Genomic DNA, 26,606 nt, shown 5'->3' with positions numbered 1-26,606 from the left:
TCAACCTCAAATAACGTGTGGTTTTGAGTCACAGTTCAAGTAAAACAGTAAAGAGAAAATAAATTAAGCACTGAAAAGCATCTGCAGTAAAGCATTCTGCTGATTCTGGAGTTTGCTGTGATTAATTATTCAGTGAAGGCAAATAAAGTGGTACTATTAAACATTAATACAACCACTGAAAATAGAATATCAACGTTTAACCTTAAATGTACGAGAATTAACATATATAGCACACATGACTAGAACAGGAAAAAACCACAACAGAGAAAGGAAGTAAATCTAGTTTAGGTTGATGAAGGATTAACTTGAAAAGAACTTATAGACCTTGGTGGTAAAAGAGTTAAATATGTTACTTGGTAAATATATCACATTGTGCAATTAGATGTCAAATGTTGGCAACTGAATACAGTAAAGTTGTGAGAAAACCGGTATTTCCCAAAACCAAGGCAGCCAAGAGGAGTGACTTAATGATGGAGCCCTAAAACAAGAAAAGTAGGGGGAAAACAAGGGAATTAAACAGAAAAGTAAAATCAAATCCCAGTTTCATGATATGCAACTTTACATAATTTGAATTAGGCAAGATTGCAGAACTTATCATAAAACTTTTACTTACAGAGGAATATTTTCACATTATGGTGATAGCACTGTTACTAAAAAATGGTTGGAACATGTACTGTATATAACTGTGTATATATAATAAAAATGCAGATATTTTCATGTTATGTGCAGAGATACTGACCTTGTAACTGGGCTCTGATTGATCAGATATAATGGGCTGTTGATCATCTGACCTTGCAGCGCCTGTTTCAGTTGAAAAATTTCACACATGGGCAAATATTAGTACATAACCTAGAACAGTGCCCTCAGTACATCACATGTATGAATAACTGAATTTGAATTTCCTTACATTTTTTGTGAAAGTGCTTGTGCATCAGAAACAGAAACCTGAATGACCCCAGCCATGTCACGTAGCCAATCATAATTCTGGTTGCCCACGGCGATGGGAGGTGTAGTGATGATTGGCACATCCCCAGAAACATGGCTGCCACTGTAGTCAGACAGAGGACGTTTTAGGACACGGGCGTCAAACATCCAGCCCACGGGAGGAATTGGCAAAGTGCAAGTTGCGACATCAAGCTCTAAAATAATATAATAACCTATAAAAAATGACAACACCAATTTTTTCGCTCTGATTTAGAGCAAAAAATGTTAAATTATGAAAATATTTACATTTAGAAACTATTCTTTAACAATAAAATGTGAATAACCTGAACAAATATGAACAACCTGAAATGTCTAAAGAAAATCAAGTGCAATTTTAACAATATTTTGCCCATTACTAAATGTTTTGTGCCTTCGTAGATCTGAGCTGTAGTACACATGTAGCCTATAAATGATAAGTCGAGGCATAATATTGATAAAACTGCGCTTATATGTCTGAACAAATTTAATTTTTTTCATGTTATTCACATCTTTTTTGTTTGGATAGTTTGTAAATGTAAATATTGGCATAATTGAATGTTATTTTTTGTACTAAAACAATTTGAAGTTGTCATTATTTATTGCCTATCATGCTATTATTGTACTGGTCCGGCCCACTTCAGATTAAATTGGGCTGAATGTGGCCCCAGGAAGAAAATGAGTTTGACACCCCTGTTTTAGGATGTTTTATGTCAAGAACAAATGAAGAGAGAGTTTTAAAGAATGCACCAATGTCTGATAAAAATCAAATGTCAGTCATGACATTCTGACCACTGACAAAGTGGAATCAATGTTGATGATCTCATTCCAGAGGGACCCTTTCATTGTATGGGATATATTAGGGAGCAAGTGAACATTTAACCCATAAAGACCCAAACATCCACCACTGACCAAAAGCATCTACTGATCTTAACTGTTTAATACCTGTTGATCCACTTATCCTATCAATACATGTAAATAATTGGTGTAAAATACAGTTTGTCATCTTTTCATGGTCATCAGATATGACCCATTTCGATGTTCAGAGGCTCCATACTTACTGTGGAAACACCGTCATTTTCTACAACATTGATTCACCAGTAAAACCCATGGAGTTAGATCAATGACAGTGGATGGACACACTGGGTTTATGTTCAGATAATGATATATTTTACTGAAAAAGTGAGTTTTTCTGCAGTTTTCTCTGTTTTTGACATAATAACCCTCAACTTTGATCTAAGCTTTAATGAACATCTTCATGATTAGTGAATTAAATATGGGAAAATACCTGATTTATACTGAAAAAATGCAAAATACAGAAGATAATATTAAAATAAATGGTGAGAAATTACTTTAAACAGGTTAAATATAGATAAAGATAGATAGATATAGTTAAATATAGAGAAAATTTTATTTGGGAATTGACACAAAAGTAGCAATGGGACTTTATGGGTTAACTCTCAAAGTTGATTTGTTAGAAATACAAAAAGGGGCAAGAGTAAGGATATGAACAACTGTGACAAGATGAACAAATCACTGGGTCAGAGCATCTCCAGATCTTGTTGTTCATTCCCAGTGTAAAGTGGTTAGAACCTACCAAAAGTGTCTAAAGAACAACAACCGGATCTCAAACAGTCGAGCATCTATGGCAGGGGTGTCAAACTCATGTTCTTTCAGGGGCCATATTCAGCCCTATTTGACCTCCAGTGGGCCGGACCAGTCAAATAATAGCAGAATAGCCTATAAATAATGACAACTCCCAATTTTTTAGTGCAAAAAATAACATTAACTAATGAAACTATTTCTATCCAAAACAAAAAAGATGTGAAAACCCTGAAAAAACTGAAATTTCGGAAGAACAATAAGTACAGTTTTATCAATATTATGCCTCAACTTATGATGTATCCATGTGCATTACGGATCAGATCTACCAAGACACAAAACAGGCAGAATATTGTTAAAATTGCACTTTTTTTTCTTTAGACATTCCAGGTTGTTTATATTTGTTCAGGTTATTGACATTTTCTTGTTAAAGGATATCAGAAATTAATGTTCTTTGCAATAAATCAAAGAGAAAAAAATGGTGTTGCCATTATTTATAGGCATGATGTCATATTATTTTTTTCATATTAAACCAAGAAGAAAATTTGGAGTCATTATTTCTAGGTTATTATGCTGTTATCTTTGAATTTGATGCCCTTGACTGTTAACATCTTCAGGTTAATTTTTGCATTTTGCACTTTGTAAATTCATCTTGCGGGCCTGATTGGAACCTTTGGCAGGCCAGTTTTCACCCCCGGGCCGCATGTTTGACACCTGTGGTCTATGGGATCAGAACATTATTACCACCTGTCTAATATTGTGTAGGTTCCACTTTTTCCACGAAAACATCTCTGACCCGAGGCCTAGACTCCACCAGACCTCTGAAGGTGTGCTGAGGTATCTGGACCAAGACGTTAGCAGCAGATCCCTGAAGTCCTGGAAGTAGAGAAGTGGACCTCCATGGATCAGATGTATTTGTCCAGCATCTCCCATAGATGCTCAGTTGTCCTGAGACTGGGATGTCCTTCTTTAGTTCGTTTTTGGTCAGTACTAACCACTGCAGACCAGGAACCTGCAGTTGTGAAGATGCTCTGACCCAGTCTTCACCGTTATAATATGGACGTGGTCAAAGTCACTTAGATACTGATGTTGTTCATTTTGTTGCTTTCAACCCATTAGCTTCAAGGACTACATGTTCACTTGGTACTTAATGTATCCAAACCAGTGAAAGGTACCAATATAATGAAATAATTGATATTATCACTACTTCTCCTGTCAGTGGTCAGAATGAACATAACATTCATTCAAAAACATTCATGATATGAACAGACCCACCTGCCATGATCTCAGTGATGGATCCAACTCCCCAGTGAGCCCAGTTAAAGATGTATCTCCTGAAACGAGCGTGTACAAGTAAGCATATTTCCTGAAAATATTTAATTACTAGGATGTTGGTACAAGTAGACAATACTAGAATTTACATCTCGAACTACAGAAGAACCAGGAGGAACCAGTGTCTGTGCAGTAACAATTTCAATTTTTTATTTTGCAGTAAAATTATTATTATTATTTTTTCTCAGAATTCTGACTTTTTTCTCAGAATAATAATAAAAATTATATATATATTGGACCTTAATTTTTTTTTTTTTTTCCAGTAGCCCTAATCCTCTTCTGTATATTACTCATTTTCTTACTCACAGAAATAAAATAACAAAATTGAAAAATACATTTTTTTTTAATCTTGTTTGATCAACATAATGTGACCAAGCTCAAAAAAAAGGAAAAAAAATGAAAACAACTGAACGGAACTAAAATCCATGTTATAATGTAGTAGTTCATCCAAGAAGTGGAAGTTGATTTTTATGCTAAACTAACTGACTCTTGGCCACAGCTTCACAATGAACTAACATATGACAATTAGATCATGCACAAATCGGTGAATGTAATTCTCCCAAATAAATGAATATAATATTGAAGAATGAAAATATTATTCTGAACCCCTCAGCTTTCCAGAATCTGTGATAAATGTATGATCAGTATATTATTACTGTCCTGTTTTAACAGGTGATGCCTGTTAAAGTAAACAGTGTTTACCTGTCTGCATTAGGTGACGGTCTGAACCTTGCCATGATAGGCTGAAGCAGAGACAACGCCAAAACACAACAGCCCAGGTACGGATGGACACCTGCATGCTACACACAAACACAAACCATTACACAAAATGAAGAAAAAGGAAATCCATTACAAATATACCCACGCCATATGCAGCTTAGCATGGAATGAATTGCAAAACCTAATTTCTCTTGAAACACTCCCATGTTTAAATACTTCTAAAGGTATTTTATGTAGAAAAATATGTTTCTGATATATGTAGCCTTTGTGTGTGGGTGTGAGTTATGACTACTATTAGTGTCTGTCTCTTTCTTACTTTCTTTACTTTGGACTTTGTATTTGATAAGTGAGCTAACACCCCCCTCTGCTGGTGATATAGTTTTATTACAGCAGGGTTTTGAATACAGGTTTTCCCTATACTCCTAAAATGGGTTGCAGAGCTGGTGGATCACCTACTGTAAAATAAATAACAACAGTATAATCTATGAATTGAAAGTTCAAGATGAAAGTTATGTAAAGGTAAACCACACAAAAACACAATGTAACAAGATGTAAATTATCTAAAAACATTTGGATGTGGAAGCTTCATTCATGTAATTCAATGTGCATTTTGTAAGGGAAAATAAATATTAATATTAAATATTCATTTATCGTCACTGCATGACCACAATATGACAATATAGAAATCTTAATATTTTTGTCCTGGAGTTCATTGTTGTTTTCTGTGTCCACATGTGTCTCAATCCAGAGAATACCTCTAACAACCACTGTTTTGAGTCCGAAAAACACTCCATTTCCAATATTTCTTTGTAAACTTCGATCTTGAGGAAACACAAACTTGAATTTTCGACCTAATACATTTCAGAACCACTGGACTACACCATGCAGCAACCTCCTGAAATATTATGCACATTGTCCAAATAATTTAGTAATTTCCTTTGATTTAGTGTCATTGTAACATTTTCCATGAAAAATGTGATTTTTAAAAAAAAATAAAATACAGCCTAAATACTTTTGTCTGTATACACCGTACATGCCCCAGTTAGAATTAGTCCATAGGACCAACATAGAAGACAGTAAGGACAAACTTTATTCTATTTATTGATACAGATCCGACCAAACCAATGCACAAATGCTTCACCTGTTTCATGTTTGCAAGAGAAAAGGGATTGAAAATGACAGTTAACCAATGTTTTGACTTGTGTTTTGCTAGAATTACCAACTTCTCTACAGTCTCTTTCAACTCATTTGTACTTTTTATGTCCTCAAGGACATGCAGAAGTCTTAAACTGACACTTGTTTTGTATGTGTGTGTTTGTTAGCTGTACCTTGCTCCACCCCCCTCTGTAGAAAAATGGGAGCCAGAAGGCCACGATGGTCAGGATTACAGTCACCATCATCAGGCATCGATGAATCTGAACACACAAAATGCTTAGGATCAGTGTTTTTATTTAATTTTTTGTAAATCCTGTGCAGATGTGTGTGTGTGTGTGTGTGTATATATTCCACCCACCTGAAACCAGACTTTCTGCCCCATCACAGTCCGATCAGGCCAGTCAGGTTTATAGAAACTGGCGATGAAGGTACCAACACTTCCTGTTAGCATCCATGCAAACAACATCAGACCACCTGAAGGAAATGAGAAGAGTCGAGTTTGGCTTCTATACATTTTACATCCATTCATTTGATTTAAGATTTTGATATCAACTTGTATTCTTGTATTCTTTATTTTATTTGTTATTTTGTGATGTCTAAATATGTAACTATGGAGCCTCCAGAGTAGTTTTTTCCTTCTGTGATTTGCAGCATGTTATTGGTAAAAGTTTAACTATGATTACAGCTCATCTTATTGTAGATTTTTTTTTTTTGTTTTTACATGAAAAATTTTACAAAAAATTTTTAAAGCACCAAATCTGATCTTTACATATCCTCCTGAGACCCAGGAAAGTAAAGGTTTTGGCTTTTTTTTTGTTTAACATTAAATATATGCCCTGATTGGAAACAGTATAATGCAACAGCTTAGTCAGATACGTTGTTTTTTTTTGTTTTGTTTTGTTTTTTTTCTTAATTAAGGAATGTCTTTTGTTATTTATTTATTACCTCCGCCAAGGAGGTTATGTTTTTGCCAGGGTTTGTTTGTTTGTTTGTCTGTCTGTTTGTTTGTTTGTCTGTCCGTTAGTGTGCAACATAACTCAAAAAGTTATGGACAGATTTGGATGAAATTTTCAGGGTTTGTTGGAAATGGGATAAGGAAGAAATGATTACATTTTGGTGGTGGTCGGGGGTGGGGGGGCCCACAGGGGGGGCCACTGATCAGCCTTGGCGGAGGTCTGCACTCTCCGAGTGCTTCTAGTTTACTCATTTATTTCTTTATTTAGTAAAGCTGTTAAAACTCTTATCCCCTACAGAGGACAAAAAATGCATTGCTGGGTCTCAGGAGGACATCTTTGCCCTTGTTCAATGCACATTAATGTTAAGCTGCCAACCCACCATGCAGTTTCATTGAGACCGGTCCACGGTAGCCTCTGAGGACGCTGGAAGAGCCTGTGATGAGTATTTTTTTCTCAGAGATTAACGGTTGGTGCTTGTGTTTCCAGATTGCACCTTGGAGGACACAAAAATGAGGTTCAGATTCCTCCAAAGATGAAGAAGAAATATGATTATAGATGAATTCATCATGAAAAAGCATATCAAGCAAAACTTTGGGGGAACAAAACTTATTTCACTGTTACTGGTAAAGTTGGAATGATTCTATTTTCAGACACATTCCTCTTTTTATTCCTATTTATACACATCAGCATCACCTTTGACTAGGTGCAGTGATTACACACTAAGTCCCAGTTACACTTTGTCTATCAAGAATAAATCACACTGACACAATCATTTCATGAGAAGAGGTAAAAAATATTTTTTATTCCACCTTTATGGGCAACAGTGTATATAAAGGGGAAATGTTCAGATAAAGGACATTTAATTGTGAAAGTCCATAAAGCAGCAAGATATTTCAGAGTTGAATTGGAGATACTCTAGATCACAGATGTCAAACATGCGGCCCAGGGACCAAAACCGGCCCACCAAAGGTTCTAATCCGGCCTGCGGGATGAATTTACAAAGTGCAGGTTAGGGCATCAAACTCAAAAATAATATCATAATAACCTATAAATAATGACAACACCAATTTTTTCTCCTTGATTTACAACAAAAAACATTAAATTATGAAAATATTTACATTAACAAACTATCCTTTAACAATAAGATGTGAATAACCTGAACAAATATGAACAACCTGAAATGTCTAAAGAAAAATAAGTGCAATTTTAACTATTTTCTGCCTGATACTAAGTGTTCTGTGCATATGTAGATCTGATCTGTAATGCATATGTATATAAATATAAATCAGAAGTCGAGGCAGAATATTAATAAAATTGTACTTACATTTCTGAACAAATTTCATTTTTTTCAGGTTATTCGCATCCTTTTTGTTTGGATAGTTTGTAAATGTAAATATTGGCGTTATTGAATGTTATTTTTTGCACTAAAACAGTTTGGAGTTGTCATTATTTATTGGCTATCATGCTGTTATTGTACTGGTTTGGCCCACTTCAGATTAAATTGGGCTGAATGTGGCCCCTGAAAGAAAATGAGTTTGACACCCCTGCTCTAGATGAAGGAAAAAATATGGTTAGAAATAACGTGGCATTATTACAGTTTTAAGTAATAGTAAAGTTAAAATCCCCATTACTTTTGTATTTGAGATCTGTGAAGAGAAAATGAGGAGGTTCTTCTATATGTTGTGTTACTGTAAGCATTGTCGGTGTTGTGTGTTTTCCTCAAAAGACAAAGCAAACAAACACTTGAGCTGCACAAAAATGTACTGGAAAAAAAACAACCCAAATAGAGATCGTCTGATCAACCAGGAAACAGAAACATGTAACATCTACTATCATAAATCTATTATCATAATTAAATGTATTTTAAGTACATACAAAACAAGTGGTATTTAACTCTTACATTGTTATCATGAAAGAGGCAGGTAATTTATCAAATGTCTCTTTTTTTCATTCATTGACTGTGTTTGCAAAATAAGCATTCATTATTGATTCTTGAAGGGAGTAAAACTAAACCTGAATCTGAAAAAAGGTCAAACGCATAAAAAAAAAAAGTGGGAGTAATTCAACATGCCTCATATTTATTACATCTACAAATTGCTAAATGACTTCCTCTGTCCTAATCTACCTTGTGAACTATTAACCACACTGGAAGAGAAGTACCTTAATCATCACAACACCAGAGTGAACACAACCTGTGAATTACTGGATGTTTATGGCATTATGTTCCTATAAACTGACCTCACGTCCCTTTAACCCTCCGGTATCCCGTCCAGTAAGGCCCTTACTAAGCACCAAGTGTGCCATTTTCGCACGCTTGTGGAATAATGTCAAAAATTTTTTCATACAGTTTGTTTTTAATTCTTTTACACTTTTTTCTATTTCATCAACTTGAGCCATAAATAAAAATACCAAATACTCAATAATTGTCACTTTTTTTAACCCTTTAAATGCTGTGTTTGTAATGTAAACAAACCATTTTTTTGGATGCAAAAAACACAAAAAAATAATTTTTTTCAATATACTACATAAAAATTGGATCACATATTATGTGATTTTTGCATCCTGGCATATGTCAATGATTAACTCCAAAACTGGTTAATTTGCATTATTATTTTTGGCGCTAGGTCAAATGTTCAAAAATACTAGCATCTGTCACCAAGTGTGCGTAAAATGCACACCTATAAATCAAACTATTAAATATTATATATTGATTTATTTTTCTGCTCTAATTTGATTTTATTTTTGTAAATCAAGGTCAGCCCTAATCAAACATATCAAATAATCATTAATGTTAGATTTTTTTTAACCCTTTAAATGATCTCTTGTCATCATGATGTCACTACATTTTTTGATGCAAAAAACACAAAATATGTGGGTTTTTTTTTCAAAATACTACATAAAAATTGGATTACATATTATCTGATTTTTGCAGCCTGGCATATGTCAATGATTAACAGCAACATTAACAACGTTAATAAATTCATTTAGACCCTCACCTCTCAAATGAAGCTCAGATATCAGTAAAAGCAGGATTTATGCCTTAATGGCTTTGGATCAAAAACAGTGGTTCTAATGGAAGAAACAGTGCATTTTATGCACACTTGGGAGACAGATGCTAGTCTTGTAATTTTCTTTTGTTTACAATGTGCACATTTTAGTTGGTAGCCAGAATTTTAAAGACCATGCAAAAATGAACAACTTTTGAATTCTAACCTTATTTAAATTGTGAAAAATAATATGAATTTTTTTTTACATGAAATGCAAAGTGTGCCTAAAAAGTGCACCCGAATACCGGAGGGTTAAAGCTGCACAGTTAAGTCATAGAATTGAGACTGATCATGTTATAATGTGACATGAATGTGAATTGTTAACAGCTTCACCAAATACTTTTCTTCTGCTGTAAACTCATTCTAGTCATAGAAAAAAAACCACTGACTTCATGATAACTATATTTTTTCCTCTTTCACGAGTCAGAGGGACCAAACTTTTACTTCTTTTCAACACTTCATCTACACTTTGCTGCTAATACTGACACTTAACTTGGACTTTTTTATCATGTGAGTAGTAGGACTAATTATAATAGGATATTTTGTATTGTCGTATTGCTACTCACCATTGTCAGCATGACCGTTAGCTAAAAACAGGTAGTATTCATGGTCCAGATGAAAGCGTTGGGAGTCCACAGTGGTTGGTATTACTGGTCGACTGAACTTGCACTGGATCACTCCATCTGCGAGTCTCCATGACTTCCCATGGAGGTCAGACTGAACACACAGAAAGAACAAGATGAGATACATGTAAAAAAAGACACATCTATGGCGGCAGCACAACTTATGTATGCTTATTTAGTTCTTAAATTACAGATCCTGTTAAAAAGAGCATCTAGGAAATAAAATAAAATAAGCATCAAAAATAAAAGTATATGGACTTTTCAAGAAATTTAAGGAAAATCTGATAATCGTGTAATAAGAAAAAATAAAGAAAAAGAATAATAAGATACATTGGTACTTATAAGATCAGTAGTACACATTATGTTTTATATAAAATATTAGCATTTTAACTTAGAGGGAAGTTGAGATGAATAAAAATATCAGTACTGGTATCACATATAGTATTTTTCTTAGTATCTGATTTATATTCACTGTATATTCTTTAACATGTATGTGTTTAGCTGTGTACCTAAAATATAATATGAACTATGTAATCAAGTAAATAAAATAAAAAGCAATACTTGAACCTCAGATAATAAGTGTAAATATAAATAAAGAATGTTAAAGTGTTGATGAATATGAGTTAAATAAAAAAAATTAAAAAAAAAACTGAAAAAAGTTCATATTTTTGCATCCGAAAGACCTGAATGCCATCTCACATTCAACGGTGTTCAGTAGCTTCAGGTCAACTTTGTACTTTTAATATATTACTATAATACAAGACATCTTTTGTTGTCTATATATTGTGGGCGAAAAAGCTACAAATCACAACCAAGCAAAACACACCAGAATATGTTTGCATTAAAACTGAATTCAAATCTGCAGTTACAGTTTTTTTTTCTATGTACGTGTGTAAATATAAAGAGCTGAGATGGCTGATTTTGAGAAGTAGCTGTCATTAACTGATTTTATGGCTGCACAGACATCCTGTTGTTTTATAGTGTTCAATTACCGGTTTATATTTTGTTTGGCGATGTAATAGTTTCAAAGTTCAAAGCTTGTCATAGCAAACCATGAGATGAGGATGATGATCTATATCACAGGTGTCAAACTCATTTTAGTTCAGTTCCATATTCAGCTACATTTGATCTGCAGTGGGCCAGACCAGTAAAATAATAAGAGAATAACCTATAAATAATGACAACTCCAAATTTTTGTCTTTGTTTTAGTGGAAAAAAAAACATTTAATTATGAATATACTTTTATAAACTGTACAAAAAAAAAACAAAAAAACCCCTGAAAAAACTGAAATTTAAATTAAAGAAAACGTAAGAAAATTCTGTGCAATTTTAACAATATTATTCCTCCACTTCTCATTTGTCCATGTGCATTCTGGATCAGATCTACAAAGAAACTAAACACTGAGGAACAGGCAGAAAAATAGTTCAAATTGTGCTGAATTTTCTTTAGACTTTTCAGGTTGTTCATATTTGTTCAGGTTATTCACATTTTATTGTTTCAGGATAGTTTGTAAATGTAAATATTTTCATAATTTAATGTTTTTTTTTTTTGCACTAAAACAAAAAAAAAATTCAAGTTCTTAATTCTAGATTTTTTTTGGCTTAATTCAAGATTTTTTTCTTAATTGATGATTTTTTTTGCTTAATTCAAGATTTTTTTCTTAATTGATGATTTTTTTTTTTGCTTAATTCAAGGTTTTTTTTTAAAAACTTAATTGAAGATGTTTTTTTGGCTTAATTCAAGATTTTTTTTTAACTTAACTGAAGATTTTTTTTTGCTTAATTCAAGATTTTTTTTTGGCTTAATTCAAGATTTTTTGCTAAATTTGAGATTTTTTAGGCTTAATTGAAGATTTTTTTACTTAATTGAAGATTTTTTTGGCTTAATTGAAGATTTTTTTGGCTGAATTGAAGATTTTTTTTTACTTAATTGAAGATTTTTTGTTTTTTGTTTTTTTGGCTTAATTCAAGATATTTTCCTTCAAGCTACTTTTTTTTTTTTTTGCTTAATTCAATTCAAGACTGTGGAATTTTTGCACTTGGCAAAAACATCCCAGGGGCCAAACTGGACCCTTTGGTGGGCCGCATTTGGCCCCCGGGCCACATGTTTGACACCCCTGATCTATATGCTTTTACATTCATATCCATAGTAGTATGTACAGTAATAATAATAATAATAATAATAATAATAATAACTTTATTTGTATAGCACCTTTAAAAACAAAGTTTACAAAGTGCTTTGACAGAGGGCACAACAGCAGGATACACGAAGCAAGTAAAAACACTAAAACAGAGGCAACACAATTAGAGAGATGTATGAACAAGTTAATTATCAAACAGGATCAAATTTAAACATTAAAATTAAGGTTAAAAAGGGGACAGACATCACATAAAAGCAAGTCTATAAAAATGTGTTTTAAGAAGTGATTTAAAAGATGTTACTGATTCCGCAAGCCTTATCTCCTCTGCAGTACTGTGCAGAAGCCTATAAGGCCACCACCAGGTTTGGTGTTTTTTGCAGGGTTGAAATGAGCATACACATGTATTTCTCATTCCCTTTTCTTCAGATTCAACAAGAAAATACAGGAAATATGTGCACAACCTTAAAAAACACACAAAAATTGAACTAAATGAGTTCAAAAGGTTAAAATCACTATTTAGTGACCTCTGACCCCATGACAAGAAACAGCACAAACAGAAACATCTGAAAATTAATGCAATAAATCTCGTACTGTCTGAACAAAATGGTTAAAGACGTGTTAAGTACAAAGGGAGATCACACTAAATACTACCACTTTGGTTTATAGAAGCTGTTTCTTCCCTAAAACTTTTGTTTTTACGGCTGAACATATACTTCACATATATCCACATTGGATCTTAATGCATATGTGTGGTCATTATAACTTTACTAAAACAACAAGCCTCTTGTTGGCCCAGGTTGTTTATGTGTTAAAGATTTATACAGTTGTTGTGTATTGTGTATTGTATTAAGTGTAGTATCTTACAGAAGAATGTGATTCAGTTCCCCAGTTGTCATGTACAGGGTGGGGAAGCAAAATTTACAATGAACATTTAGTTGTTTTTTCTCAGCAGGCACTACGTCAATTGTTTTGAAACCAAACATATATTGATGTCATAATCATACCTAACACTATTATCCATACCTTTTCAGAAACTTTTGCCCATATGAGTAATCAGGAAAGCAAACGTCAAAGAGTGTGTGATTTGCTGAATGCACTCGTCACACCAAAGGAGATTTCAAAAATAGTTGGAGTGTCCATAAAGACTGTTTATAATGTAAAGAAGAGAATGACTATGAGCAAAACTATTACGAGAAAGTCTGGAAGATACTATTAAAGAAGAATGGGAGAAGTTGTCACCCAAATATTTGAGGAACACTTGTGCAAGTTTCAGGAAGCGTGTGAAGGCAGTTATTGAGAAAGAAGGAGGACACATAGAATAAAAACATTTTCTATTATGTCAATTTTCTTGTGGCAAATAAATTCTCATAACTTTCAATAAACTAATTGGTCATACACTGTCTTTCAATCCCTGCCTCAAAATATTGTAAATTTTGCTTCCCCACCCTGTACTCTTATCAAGTAGCTTTTAGGAGAAGTCAGTGGTTTTTAACCCATAAAGACCCGAACAGCCACTGGTGACCAAAACCATCTACTGAGCTAAGATATTCAATACCTGTTCATCCATTAATCCTATCAATACATGTAAATAACTGGTGTAAAATGCAGTTTGTCATCTTTTCATGGTCATCAGATACGACCTATTTGGATGTTCAGAGGTTCCATAGTTACCATGGAAACACTATCATCTTCTATAACACTGATTCACCAGTAAAACCCATGGAGTTGGATCAATGACATTGAAAGGATACATTTGTTTTATGTTCAGTTATTGATAGATTTGTCGGAAAAGTCATTTTTTCTTCAGTTTTCTCTGTTTGTGATTTAATAACCTTTGAATTAACTCTGAGCTTTAATGGATATCAACATGATCAAGGGATTAAATATAGGAAAATACCTCATTTACATTGAAAAAACTCTAAATACAGAGGATGATATTATAAGAAATGGTGATAAATAACTTCAGAAAGGTTAAATAGAGAGGAAAATTAATTTGGGAACTGCCACCAAAGTAGCGCTAGGTCTTTAATGGTTGATGCTGAAAAGGTGTTTGTGCTTTTCACCTGTGTCTGGTCCCTGGGATATTTCCGTCCAGTGGCGAAGGCTGCGCTCACTGATACGCTGTCTCCGTCATTTATACACAGATACACATCATCATCACCCTATATATACACACAGAAACACAGAAACACACTAATTTCACATGCACAACATGATTCATTGGTGGACTGCAGACAAAAATAATAAAAGATATTTCAAAACAAAATGCCTAAAAAGCAACAGCAACATTTACAGCATCTACAGAACATCTCAGAACATTAACGTTTTCCACATTGCTTTTCTTTATTAGATATTAGATTTTAGTTGAAACATTTGTTGCTGTCAGCATCTTTCTTTATTACATGTGTAAAGCATTTCATGTGTATTTTGGATTAGCAGTATTTTTGCTTCACATTTATGACGATGCTGACTTATCACTGGTCTGGGTGGGTAAATAATTATTTCTAAAGCTGTAAAATATAACACAGATACACTTTATGTCTGTTTATTAGACTACACTGAAGAAACACTTCCTTTCTGTATCCAACAAGTTGTCTTTTGTTGCCCAGTATCATGTAATTATAATAAGGATTGCAGGTTTTTATCAATCTAGTACACAGGTGTCAAACATGCAGCCCAGGGGCCAAATCCGGCCCACCAAAGGGTCCAATCCAGCCCGTAGGATGAATTTGAAATGCAAAAATTTTACTGAAGAAATTAACAATCAATGGTCTAAAAATTATTTTAATTCACATTCCACATACAGAACAATTACATCTCAATTGGGTCAGAGAAGTAAAATATTATCATAATAACCTATAAGTAATGAAAACTGCAGATTTTCTCTTTGTTTTAGTGTAAAAAAGTAAAATTATGTGAAAATGTTTATATCAAAAAACTATCCTCTTACAAAAAATGTGAATAACCTGAACAAATATGAACAACCCGAAATGTCTTACGAGAAGTAAATGCAATTTTACCAATATTCTGCCTGTTACTAAATGTTTTGTGTATTTGCCGTTGTAATGTAAGTTGTAATGCACATGTGTAGATGAGAAACTGATGAACTGAGGCAGAATATTGTTAAAACTGCACTATTTTTTCTTAAGACATTTCAAGTTGTTCATGGTATTCAAATTTTTAAGGAAAATGTTGTGGATGTAAACATTATCGTAATGTAATTTTACTTTTTTCACTGGTATTATTTTACTAATCCGGCTCATTTTAGATCATATTGGGCCGAACATGGCCCCTGAACTAAAATGAGTTTGACACCCCTGATCTAGTACAACTGAAGATTATAACTGGATTATTTTCAATATTTCTGCTTAAATTGAGAAACTATCTTACCATCCATCTGTCCCATGACAAGGCAAAGGCAACATATCCATCTGCTGGGCCACTCAGCTCAAACATTACAGACTGCAGAGACAAAATGAAGGCGATTGCAGATTTTAAAGCATTATCATCTCAAAGTATCTTAAATAATTTAATTACAGCTGCACAATTCATAGTTATTGCTCTGTAACTGCAAACAAGAAAACAACATGTATATTAGAGTGAGTGGAAGGAGTTTATTTAAAAATAAAATATTGGGAGGAGGATGTTAAAATGTCAGAAGTCAGACCGATTTGTCGTGTCCCTGTGGAGTCATGGACAGGAAGAAACAGTGTGGATCCTCCTTTGGGTTACAGCCTGGAGGGTCTAGAAGGCAGGTCTTTGACAGACCACATCCATCAGAGGTGAACTAAAGATAAAGGAGAGAAGAACAACTAATTATGTAGTCCAGAATTTATATTTAAGTATGATGAGAAAACACCTACACACAGATCAGTTCATATAATACTGTGTTGTAGGATATTTGATTCGATGTTTAAACTGATGCATTTTAGGTTGTGTTTCAGCCATGTGTTAACCCTTAAAGACCTAGAACAGGGCTGTCAAACTCATTTTAGTTCAGGGGCCACATTCAGCTAAATTTGATCTTCAGTGGGCCGAACCAGTAAAATAATAACATAATAATATATAAATAAATTCAACTCCGAACTTTTCTCTATGTTTTAGAGTGAAAAAAGCAAATTTACATTATGAAAAGGTTTACATCTACAAACTATCCTTTCAAACAATGTGAATAACATGAACAAACTAAAATAAATAAGTGTAATTTTAACAATATTCTGCCTCAGTTTATCATTTACACATGTATGTTATAACTTACAGATCACAGCGGATCTACAAACACACAACATATTTAGTAACAGGCAGAATATTGTTAAAATTGTACTTCCTTCTCTAATGACATTTCAAGTTATTCACGTTTTTTGCCAAATTATACTTGGTTTTAGTGTAAATACATGAAAATATTTACATTTACAAAGAGAAACATTTGGAGTTGTCATTATTTATATGTTATTTATGATAATATTTTACTGGTCCTGCCCACTTGAGATTGAATTGTTCTGAATGTGGAACCTGAACTAAAAGGATTGTTAATATCTTCAGTGTAATTTTTGCATTTCACAAATTCATCCCAGGGGCCGGACTAGACCCTTTGGCGGGCCGGATTTGGCCCCCGGGCCCCATGTTTGACACCTGTGACTTCGAACTATTTTTGTTGTACTTCCAAATGATATTTTTTTCTACATCTAACCTTCCCAAAGTGATTTATCACCATTTATTAAATTGTTGTCTTATGTATTCTGCATTTATCCAATGAAAAGCAGGTATTTTTCTATATTTAATTTATTACCCCTCCCTTGAAGGGGAGACAAGGGGTATTGTTTTTGGTTCGGTTTGTTTTTTAACGCTAGCAGCAAGACTGTTGGTTGAATTCATACCATATTTGGTGTATAGACTGCCAGTGACCCAGAACAGATCTCATTACATTTTGGCAACAGTAGAGGTCAAAGTTCAAATTTTTTTAATGAATTTTTGTGATCTTTTTTTTTTCCAATTTACGTATAATTGGTGAAATTTGAAATGTCTGTAGCAGCAAAACTATTGGGTGAATTCATACCAAATTCAGTCTATCAATTGCCCGAGACCCACAATAGATGTGGTTACATTTTGGGAAAAGTAGGTCAAAGTTCAAATTTTTTATGAATTTTTAAAATCTTTTTTTCCCTTCCATTTACTTAAAATAGGCAAAATTTCAAATGTCTATAAAAACATAAATTTTGTTTCAATTTACTCCAAACTTGGCACATATATAGAGGTAATTGATATGCCGACATCAGCACACGCATAAACATGATGACATCAGCTGGATCGATGCCTAAATAAGATACAATACGTGCGAGGGGCGGGGTTTGTTGTGCCTGGAACCACTTGTTGATTATGTAGACCAGGGGTGTCAAACTCATTTTAGTTCAGTTCCACATTCAGCCCAATTTGATCTCCAGTGGGCCGGACCAGTAAAATAATAACAGCGAAAAATGTAAAATTATATTATGATAATGTTTACATCTACAAAGTTTCCTTAAAAATCTGAATACCATGAACAACTTGAATAGTCTTAAGAAAAACAAGCGCAATTTTAACAATATTATGCCTCGGTTTATCTGTTTATCATTTACACATGTGCATTACAATCGCACAAAACATTTACTAACAGGCAGAATATTGGTAAAATTGCATTTACTTTTCTTAAGACATTTCCATTTGTTCATATATGTTCAGGTTATTCACATATTTTGTAAAAGTATAGTTTGGTAATGTAAACATTGTCATGTAATTTTACTTTTTTACACCAAAAAAACAAAGAGAATTTGGGGTTGTCATTATTTATAGGTTATTATGATAATATTTTACTGCTCTGATCCACTTGAACTCTAATTGGACTGGATGTGTCTGTACATGGAACGTGAACTAAAAATGATTTTGACACCAGTGATTGTTAATATCTTCAGTGTAATTTCTGCATCTCACAAATTCAACCTCGCGGGCCGGATTGGACCCTTTGGTGGGCCGGATTTGGCCCCCAGGCCGCATGTTTGACACCTGTGATGTAGATGTTCATAAAAAATTCTAGTTTATTACATCAGAATGGAGAAAACTGAAACAAAAGTAACTCTCATCAAAAAATGTGATTAGCCGAACACAGAAACAAGCAGCTACAACTACTGTCATCTCTCAAACAACATGGATTTTATCATTGCAGAAGATGACGGTGTTTCCACGTTCACTGTGGAGTCTCTGAACGTCCAAATAGGTCACATCTGATGATGACGGAAAGCTGAGAAACTGCATTTTATCTTAAATGTTTAAATATATTGATAGGATTAGTGTTTCAAAAGTTATTTAACATTTTGGATCAGCAGATGCTTTTGGTCTTTAATGGTTACAAACAGGAAATGGAAGATCTTCCCTCTAAAATGAAGTCTAATCTATGTGTATCGACCTGTTTTTAATGTTAAAGTGGCATGAAACAAGTGGATGTGAACAGGTTAAGACGTATCATTGTAACTCTTACAGGTCCAGGGAGGATAGATGGTGTTGTCGTGTGGGGTGGGGCGGATGTGGTGGTGGAATGAGGCGGGTGGGGGGTGACACCATGTTGGTAGATGATTGGTCCTCTCTGCTTCACCCAAAATACGTTGTAGTGTGTAACTACAGTCACACTGAAAAATATGAATACAGTTAGAGAGGCAACGTTTCAATGAACAAATCAACAGAATTCAGGATAATTTTTTTCTACATTTGAGTGGAAAGTTGTCCTAATGCTATCCCGAAGTGCTGAAGTTAGTACGTAAAATCCATTGTTATTGGTAGATGTACACATGATGAGTAAAAAAAACAACAACAAAGACTAACTATCTGCAGTGATTTTTTTCAACTCAACCCAAGATATAGAGGCAGATTAATTACCTTGCATGATAAAACAGGAAAATTCAATCCCTCCAGGATTTCGTGGGATTTTTTTTAAATTTTTTATTGTGGCCTAAAATGCCTGATTTTGAAGCAGCTTTTCCAAAAAATTGTGGTGAAATTTGCGATGATGTGAGGCTTCTTTTATTAAAGTCACAGGAACATGGGCATTTACAAATTACCTCGAACAGTCTTTTTTGAGTTTTTAGCCTTAAAAAGCACCAGGAAGCAATGATTTTAAACAAAACAGGCTTTTTTCAGTCATTTATTTATTTGTTTTGAGCAGCCAATCAGAGTGTAGCATCATAGAACACCAGCCAATGAGAGTGCAGCGTCACAGAACGCCAGCCAGTGAGAGCGCAGCGTCACAGAACTTCAGCCAATCAGAGCGCAGCGTCACAGAACTTCAGCCAATCAGAGTGCAGTGTCACAGAACGCCAGCCAATGAGAGCGAAGCGTCATAGAACGTCAGCCAGTGAAAGCGCAGCATCACAGAACGTCAGCCAATGAGAGTGCAGTGTCACAGAACGTCAACCAATCAGAGCGTAGTGTCCCAAGACGCCAGCCAATGAGAGTGCAGCATCACAGAACGTCAGCCAATCAGAGGGAAGTGTCCCAGAACTTCAACCAATCAGAACGCAGCGTCACAGAACATCAGCCAATCAGAGCGAAGCGTCACAGATCGCCAGCCAATGAGAGCGTAGCGTCACAGAACTTCAACCAATCAGAGCGCAGCGTCACAGAACGTCAGCCAATCAGAGCGAAGCGTCACAGATCGCCAGCCAATGAGAGCGCAGCGTCACAGAACTTCAACCAATCAGAGCGCAGCGTCACAGAATGTCAGCCAATGAGAGCGCAGCGTCACAGAACTTCAACCAATCAGAGCGCAGCGTCACAGAACGTCAACCAGTCAGAGCGCAGCGTCACAGAACGCCAGCCAATGAGAGCATAGGGTCACACAACCTGAGAGCCTACTCCTTAGTTTTTCTCTTTCCTGTTGTGCTGTTACACAGTTATAACAAACATTTTTTATTATAAATCATGTGTATATACAAATGCCATGTAGAATAACATCACTTTCATCCAAATACATGCAGTACGTTATTTAAACATTACTCCATCAGGGTCAATACTCAATTCTTGTAAATGTTAAACCAATTATTAAACCAGAAACAAACCATATATTAAGACCCTAATTCTAGTTACAATGTCCAAATCAGGCTGGTTTAAAATGCAAAAACCAACATAAAGTGTCCTCATCTTATTTGTTTGTATTTATCGTCTGTGTCAGCGTCACTACAAGACAATTCAAGCAGGTGCACGTCTCTGTTTTCTGTGGAAAAACTCACAAAAACTGGACTTCCTTGGGGGAATCTTTGGGTGCCTCCCAGATGACGACCACCTCCGTCTGTTGGACTTTGCTGGTCTGACTCACTGCTGAACCCTGGTGTTAACAAACATAATCTTTGCTTTGGTTTGTGTCTTTATTTTTAGGCTTTATTGAACCTTAACTAGAGTCTAATTTCACTGTGGATATTCTGACATAGAATAAGCGTCGTTGGAACCATGGACACATTTTAATTTAATGTGTATAAGTTGATCATTTTAAGGGTATTCTGTAATGAATATAGTGATGGAGGCTTGTGGTTCTTCCTCTTCATTGCAGGTAAATAGTTGGTTTTCTGTTTTATTGTGCATTATTGTATGTAATCCACAGTGCAGCATACATACTTCTGTATAGAAAAAAGGTGTCAAACATGCAGCCCAGAGCCCAAATCCAGCCCACCAAAGGGTCCAGTCTGACCCCTGGGAGGAATTTGTGAAATGCAAAAATTACACCGAAGATATGAATCATTTTAGTTCAGGTTCCCAATTTAATCTCCAGTGGGTGGGATCAGTAAAATACTATCAGAATAACCTATAAATACTCTCAACTCCAATTTTTTCTCTTTACATTTTCATGTCATTTTACTGTATTTACACTAAAACAAACTATCATTTCACAAAAACGCAAATAACCTGAACAAATATGAACATTTTGAAATGTCTGAAGTGCAAGTCTTCCATTATTCTGCCTGTTATTAAATGTTTTGTGTATTGGTTGATCCACTGTGATCTGTAAATTGTAATTTACATGTGGAAATGATAAACTGAGGCAGAATATCGTTAAAATTGCACTTAGTTTTCGTAAGAAATTTCAGTTTGTTCATGATATTCACATTATTTTAAAGCGTAGTTGATAGATGGAAACATTTTGATCACATTATTTTACTTTTTTCGCTCTAAAACACAGAGGAAAGTTTGGAGTTGACATTATGTATATATTATTATGTTATTATTTCACTGGTTCAGCCCACTGCAGATCAAATTTGGCTGAATCTGGCCTGTGGACTAAAATGAGTTTGACACCCCTGGCATAGAACATATAAAGTATATATTACAGGGAAGAGCTGGGTTAAATAAGGACTAATATACACTGCATCAGCATGGGTATAAGATTTGAGAAATTATTGCTTTATTACTGCAGTCTCTGTACTTGACTCTGTTCCATTAACCCTTTCATGCACAGTGGTCACTCCAGTGGACAGTTCTTCTCCAGCTGTTCTCTTGTATATTCATGGGTTTTGTTGTTTTAGTTCCATATCAGCCAACACAGTGGACACTTATGCACCATCCCATACACTGACATTCAGACCATTACTGTAACTGCACTGTTTTTAATAAACTGGCTTAGAGTCTGGTTTTGACCAACTCTATATGTAAAGTGTCATGAGATAACTTTTGTTACGATTTGCCGCTATATAAATAAAATTTGATTTAATTAGTAACATGTTTGAGTGTAAATCAGTTGGTATTTGTTATTAGACTGAAATTAACAGTTTTCTTAAACAAAAAGTTTTTTTTTGCATATTATCTCCATGTTCTGAGCAATAACTAGTATTATAGTATTATAATAAAATGTGAGAAAACATCAGATTGGCTGCATTAAAAAAAATGTATTTCTTAGTTTTCACACAGTTTATCACTTTTTGATATTGCATTTTAAATACATGTTTCTTTGCTTGTAGAAGCCAATAACGTAATAACGACCGATAATGTAATAAATTTGCCATTTTTAAACTGTAATAGGCCAATAACGTAATAACTTTTGGCCAATACCATAAGAACTTATTATGTTATTGGCCTGGTAAAAAAAATTCTTTGCAAATGTAATAACTGAGCTACTAACATAATAATATATTAATATCATTGTATTTAAGTTTCATTTATTAGATATAACTGTGATAAAATTTTTCTCTCTCGATAACCAGGCAATAATGTGATAAGTTGTCATGTATTTGGCCAAAAGTTACTGTATTACGTTATCGGTTCAGAACTTTTATTACGTTATAGGCCAGTTATAACGTTATTGGCTTATTACATTTTAAAAATGGCAAATTTATTACTTTATTGGCCGTTATTACAAATGAAACGCATGGTGTCCAGCTGAGTGGACGTTTTTGTAACTCCACTCAAAATAGGTTCATTAAAAAATTTCAATCACATTGTTTTCTTCATGCCTGAAGAGGAATAATAACACTCAGGAAAAAAAATCTTGACTAAGGTCCTCATAATTCATGCATCAAAGGGTTAAATACCATGAGATGCATCCACTTTTAATGTTATGAAAATCAGACTTATTTTTTTGGCCCCACTTTCACCTGTTGAATGCAATCCAGATGTTTGCTCTCAAAAACTGCATGTCTACAGGTTTGCTGTGCTGTGTGTGCACCTGTTGCTTGTTGCAGGTGAGCAGCTGTGTCTTGCTGGGATCGGTCAAGATGAAGGAGCCGACCGCAGACTCCGAAGCCTGGTCATCTGCATCTCTGGCCTCCAGCAGAAAACCCCCAAAAGATGTTGTTCCAGATAAGGTGACTGAAAATAGTTTCAAAACATGGAGTGTATAAAATATGTTCACCCCTACTCCATTGATCCTTTAGTCTGGAGGGTATTCTGACCAGGTTTAAACTCCCCAAGACTAATTTATATATCATAAAAACAGTCTGATATGTGATTAGTCTGAGTACATGCTATGTTGAGATTTAATATGTGAACTTTTGATCCTTATAGCAGGTTTTTATCACAGCTCAAGACCAAAACATTGAGCGGTGACCAAAAGCCTCTACTGATTTAAACGTTAAATCCACTAACCCTATGAATACATGTAAATAATTTAGGTAAAATGCTGTTTCATACCAGACGCTCTGTAGTGAACATGGAAAAATGGTCATTCTCTGCAACACTGACCTGTTCAGTTTTACAAATGGGTGTAGATTTTTATGCTCAGTTAATGACATATTTTGCTGATCAATTTTTCTTCAGTTTTCTCTGTTTTGATTCAGTAACCTTTGAATTTAGTCTGAGGTTTTATGAACATTAATTAGCAAATTAATTTAAAACAAAAAAAAACAACCTGATTTTCACTGAAAAAAAAAAGAATCATAAATTTAAAAAATTGCAATAAATCAATCAGAAAAGGTTCAATGTAAAGAAAAATTACTTTGGAAGACACAAAAATAGCTGTGGGTTTTTAAGGGTTAATAAATCATCCAGGTCCTTGGTAAGTCCTGACCTTGGATGTGATCTCCGGGGCTGAAGATGGTGGTGTTGGTTGACAGGTTGTAGGGGCTCGGTTTGGTCTGACCAGAGGCACCGTGGTGGGGCTTCATACTACCACAGACTTTGGTGACCTTTCCATCGGGATAGCAACCTGCAGGCACCCAGCAGAAGGCCAACACACAGAGGAAAAACAGACAACACAAGCCTGCAGGAGACATCTACAGGACAAAAGGATATGGAAAAAGAGTTCACTCAGTGGTTCTGTTTCAGACAAATGATGTAACTTCCTTAAATTGTACTGACATTAACGTACTGACTGTCATACTGCTATAACCAGCAAAGTGGATGAATATATTCTTATGAATTCCTCAAGAACAGTGCATAAATGTGAAGCCAAATAAACACTAAAACTGTGCTGCAAGTCAGAAAACATAAAGCAACCATAAAAACAGCAAACACACACAAAACTCCAGTATGAGTGTAAAAATAGGTCTTAAATTGCAATCATAATGGTCTGTAAAAGGTCCTAAAAGTCTTAAATTGTAATATTTGTTAATACCTGTACACATGCACAATTACAAGGAAGCAATATGTGCAATGGCATGTACTTAATTGTGTGTTTTTTAGGGTTTTGATAATCCTCTCATGGTGGAAAGAACTATGTAAGTAAACAACTTACAGTTAAAATGTTTACATTTTTTAGAAAATTGCCTAATTTTAAGATGTAATGGGCTGGAAATTAATTATTTTCAGCAGGAATCGACCAAAATCAGCTTTTCAGCCCTGTACAAATCATATTTAAAACATTTTGAGGCCTACAATTCAGATTGTTTGAGATTTTATGATATTATTCTAATAATATCTATTGCAATTAGCCAGGCACTTTAAAGGTTGGAATTTTAGCCTAAATATTTTTTGTGTATGGATTCATTTGTTAATACGTAAATAGAAATGGAACAGGAAATGGTATGATTAAATAAGGAGACCCTATATGTACATGGCAATCAATGAAGATGCATCTATTAAGTTTGGTAATTGAAAGGCAAGCCTAATGATTTTTTTGTAAATATCTGGATTTACTTGTCACTAAGCAGCTATAAATGTGAAACAAAGAGAATGACTATATTAAAACCCAACATAAAAACACTGGTATTTTGGAAAAAAAACATAAATGCTCCAAACAGGTCATTCCTTCATTTCTCTCTTGAGTTCTCTTTGTTCATTATTTGTATTTTACTGGAATATTTCAATTTTACTTCATACTCTTATTCCATTTCAGGCAGATTAAGATTTTGATAAATTTATAAAATTGTACATTTCAGCACTTATTAAAAGTTAAACTGGCATACACAGTAAGGATACATCTTTGATTAAAATCCTGTTGGTAGCGTCTAAAAAAGCCATCACACAAAAATGGTGTAACGAGGACCCCCCCCCCCCCCCCAAATAATTGGAGAGACTTTGTGGGAGAAATTCACAACATGGAGAGACTTACGTATATTATCAGACTACAGTAAGCAACATGCAAAGATGGAAAAAGTGGACAATATACAGGACGACAACTGACACAATGTTCTAAATGTTTGTGTTGTAAAATCTCTAAATTGAAACAATAAAATATAAGTTAAAAAAAAGATTAAACTGGCAATTGACACAAAACCAGTTACAGTTACATTTCACAAGTTCATTCGTCTCCACCAGACTTCCTTTTCAGTGTTCTTGCATATGTCACCCACAAAAAACAGTGGCAGAATTCTACACTTAGTCTTTCATTTTCAGGTAACACAAACTACCAAGTTTGTTTTAAATATGGAGACACTAAATTGAGCTTTTTTTTTTTATTTTAGAAAGTGCTTAAAACCTAACAAATGTCCACCTTGAACACCTTCAAAAATCCTACATATAAAAGAATGCATTTAAGAACAGCTTGTTTAATTCCATTGTATATCAATATAGTCCAATATAATGAATCAAATGGTACCAGTAATTTCAACATACTGTGAATCTGCTGGGCAGCCACTGTTTTATTTCTAAACTACAGCAATACTTTCCAGGAAACAGCCATAAAAAACAATAACAGTCATTTCAGTCTTCTGTTGTAGGCCTATTAGTACTTAAACTTATAATACCAAGTCATTTCTTCTTTAAATATGGACTGAATTAAGCAAATATGGTTGGTTCGACTCACCACAACTCCTTTTGTAAAAGGAAACACTGCCTCAGGTCTGTGGACTCATTTCCCAACGTGTGCATGCAATATCACTTCCACTGTTTCTTGTGCGTGTCAAAGTGTAACACATGATAATAGTGCAGTAGTTTTACAACCCAGTGGATGGACTATTGAACATCCTGATGACGTTTTGTCATTCCGGGGCAAGATATTTGGTTTTTTTTTTTTGTTTGTTTTAATTTTGTGATGAAGAAACTTTTTTGTGACACTGCAGTCGCACTCTATAGTAGTATTTCCATTTTATGCATTTTTATGTTTCTACTCGGAAATATTGCTTTTTTTCCCCCTCTGGCTTTAGTTTCTCATTAGATTATGTTTATTTATTTGCACATAAT

At 34.4% G+C, this 26,606-nt stretch overlaps 1 protein-coding gene across 1 annotated transcript; it reads right to left on the bottom strand.

Annotated features, from left to right (window-relative positions):
- Window positions 1-26,382, bottom strand: frrs1a (ferric-chelate reductase 1a). The gene is made up of 17 exons (XM_030160930.1): window positions 26,230-26,382; window positions 24,055-24,259; window positions 23,215-23,357; window positions 20,792-20,886; window positions 19,048-19,195; window positions 16,204-16,323; window positions 15,927-15,998; window positions 14,600-14,698; window positions 10,339-10,489; window positions 7,105-7,218; window positions 6,128-6,243; window positions 5,943-6,029; window positions 4,597-4,694; window positions 3,838-3,896; window positions 908-1,048; window positions 740-801; window positions 1-478 (listed from the first exon to the last, which is right to left on the bottom strand). The coding sequence occupies exons 2-17, from the start codon at window positions 24,257-24,259 to the stop codon at window positions 386-388; spliced, it is 1,803 nt and encodes a 600-aa protein (XP_030016790.1). The 5' UTR covers window positions 26,230-26,382; the 3' UTR covers window positions 1-385.
- Between the last annotated feature and the right edge of the window lie 224 nt (window positions 26,383-26,606).

This window comes from Sphaeramia orbicularis, chromosome 17 (genome assembly GCF_902148855.1).
Source record: "Sphaeramia orbicularis chromosome 17, fSphaOr1.1, whole genome shotgun sequence".
NCBI classification, from domain to species: domain Eukaryota; kingdom Metazoa; phylum Chordata; class Actinopteri; order Kurtiformes; family Apogonidae; genus Sphaeramia; species Sphaeramia orbicularis.
Note: the sequence above shows the minus strand (reverse complement) of the source record. Positions and strands in the feature narration are given on the sequence as shown.

What these genes read in the sequence shown, in the direction of transcription:
- frrs1a (XM_030160930.1), bottom strand. Translation starts at nt 24,259, where the DNA reads ATGTCTCCTGCAGGCTTGTGTTGTCTGTTTTTCCTCTGTGTGTTGGCC. An exon ending in CCCCGGAGATCACATCCAAG is followed by an intron (nt 23,358 to 24,054) that starts GTCAGGACTTAC and finishes AACTATTTTCAG; the next exon opens with TCACCTTATCTGGAACAACA. An exon ending in CCCAAGGAAGTCCAGTTTTT is followed by an intron (nt 19,196 to 20,791) that starts GTGAGTTTTTCC and finishes CATATTTTTCAG; the next exon opens with TGTGACTGTAGTTACACACT.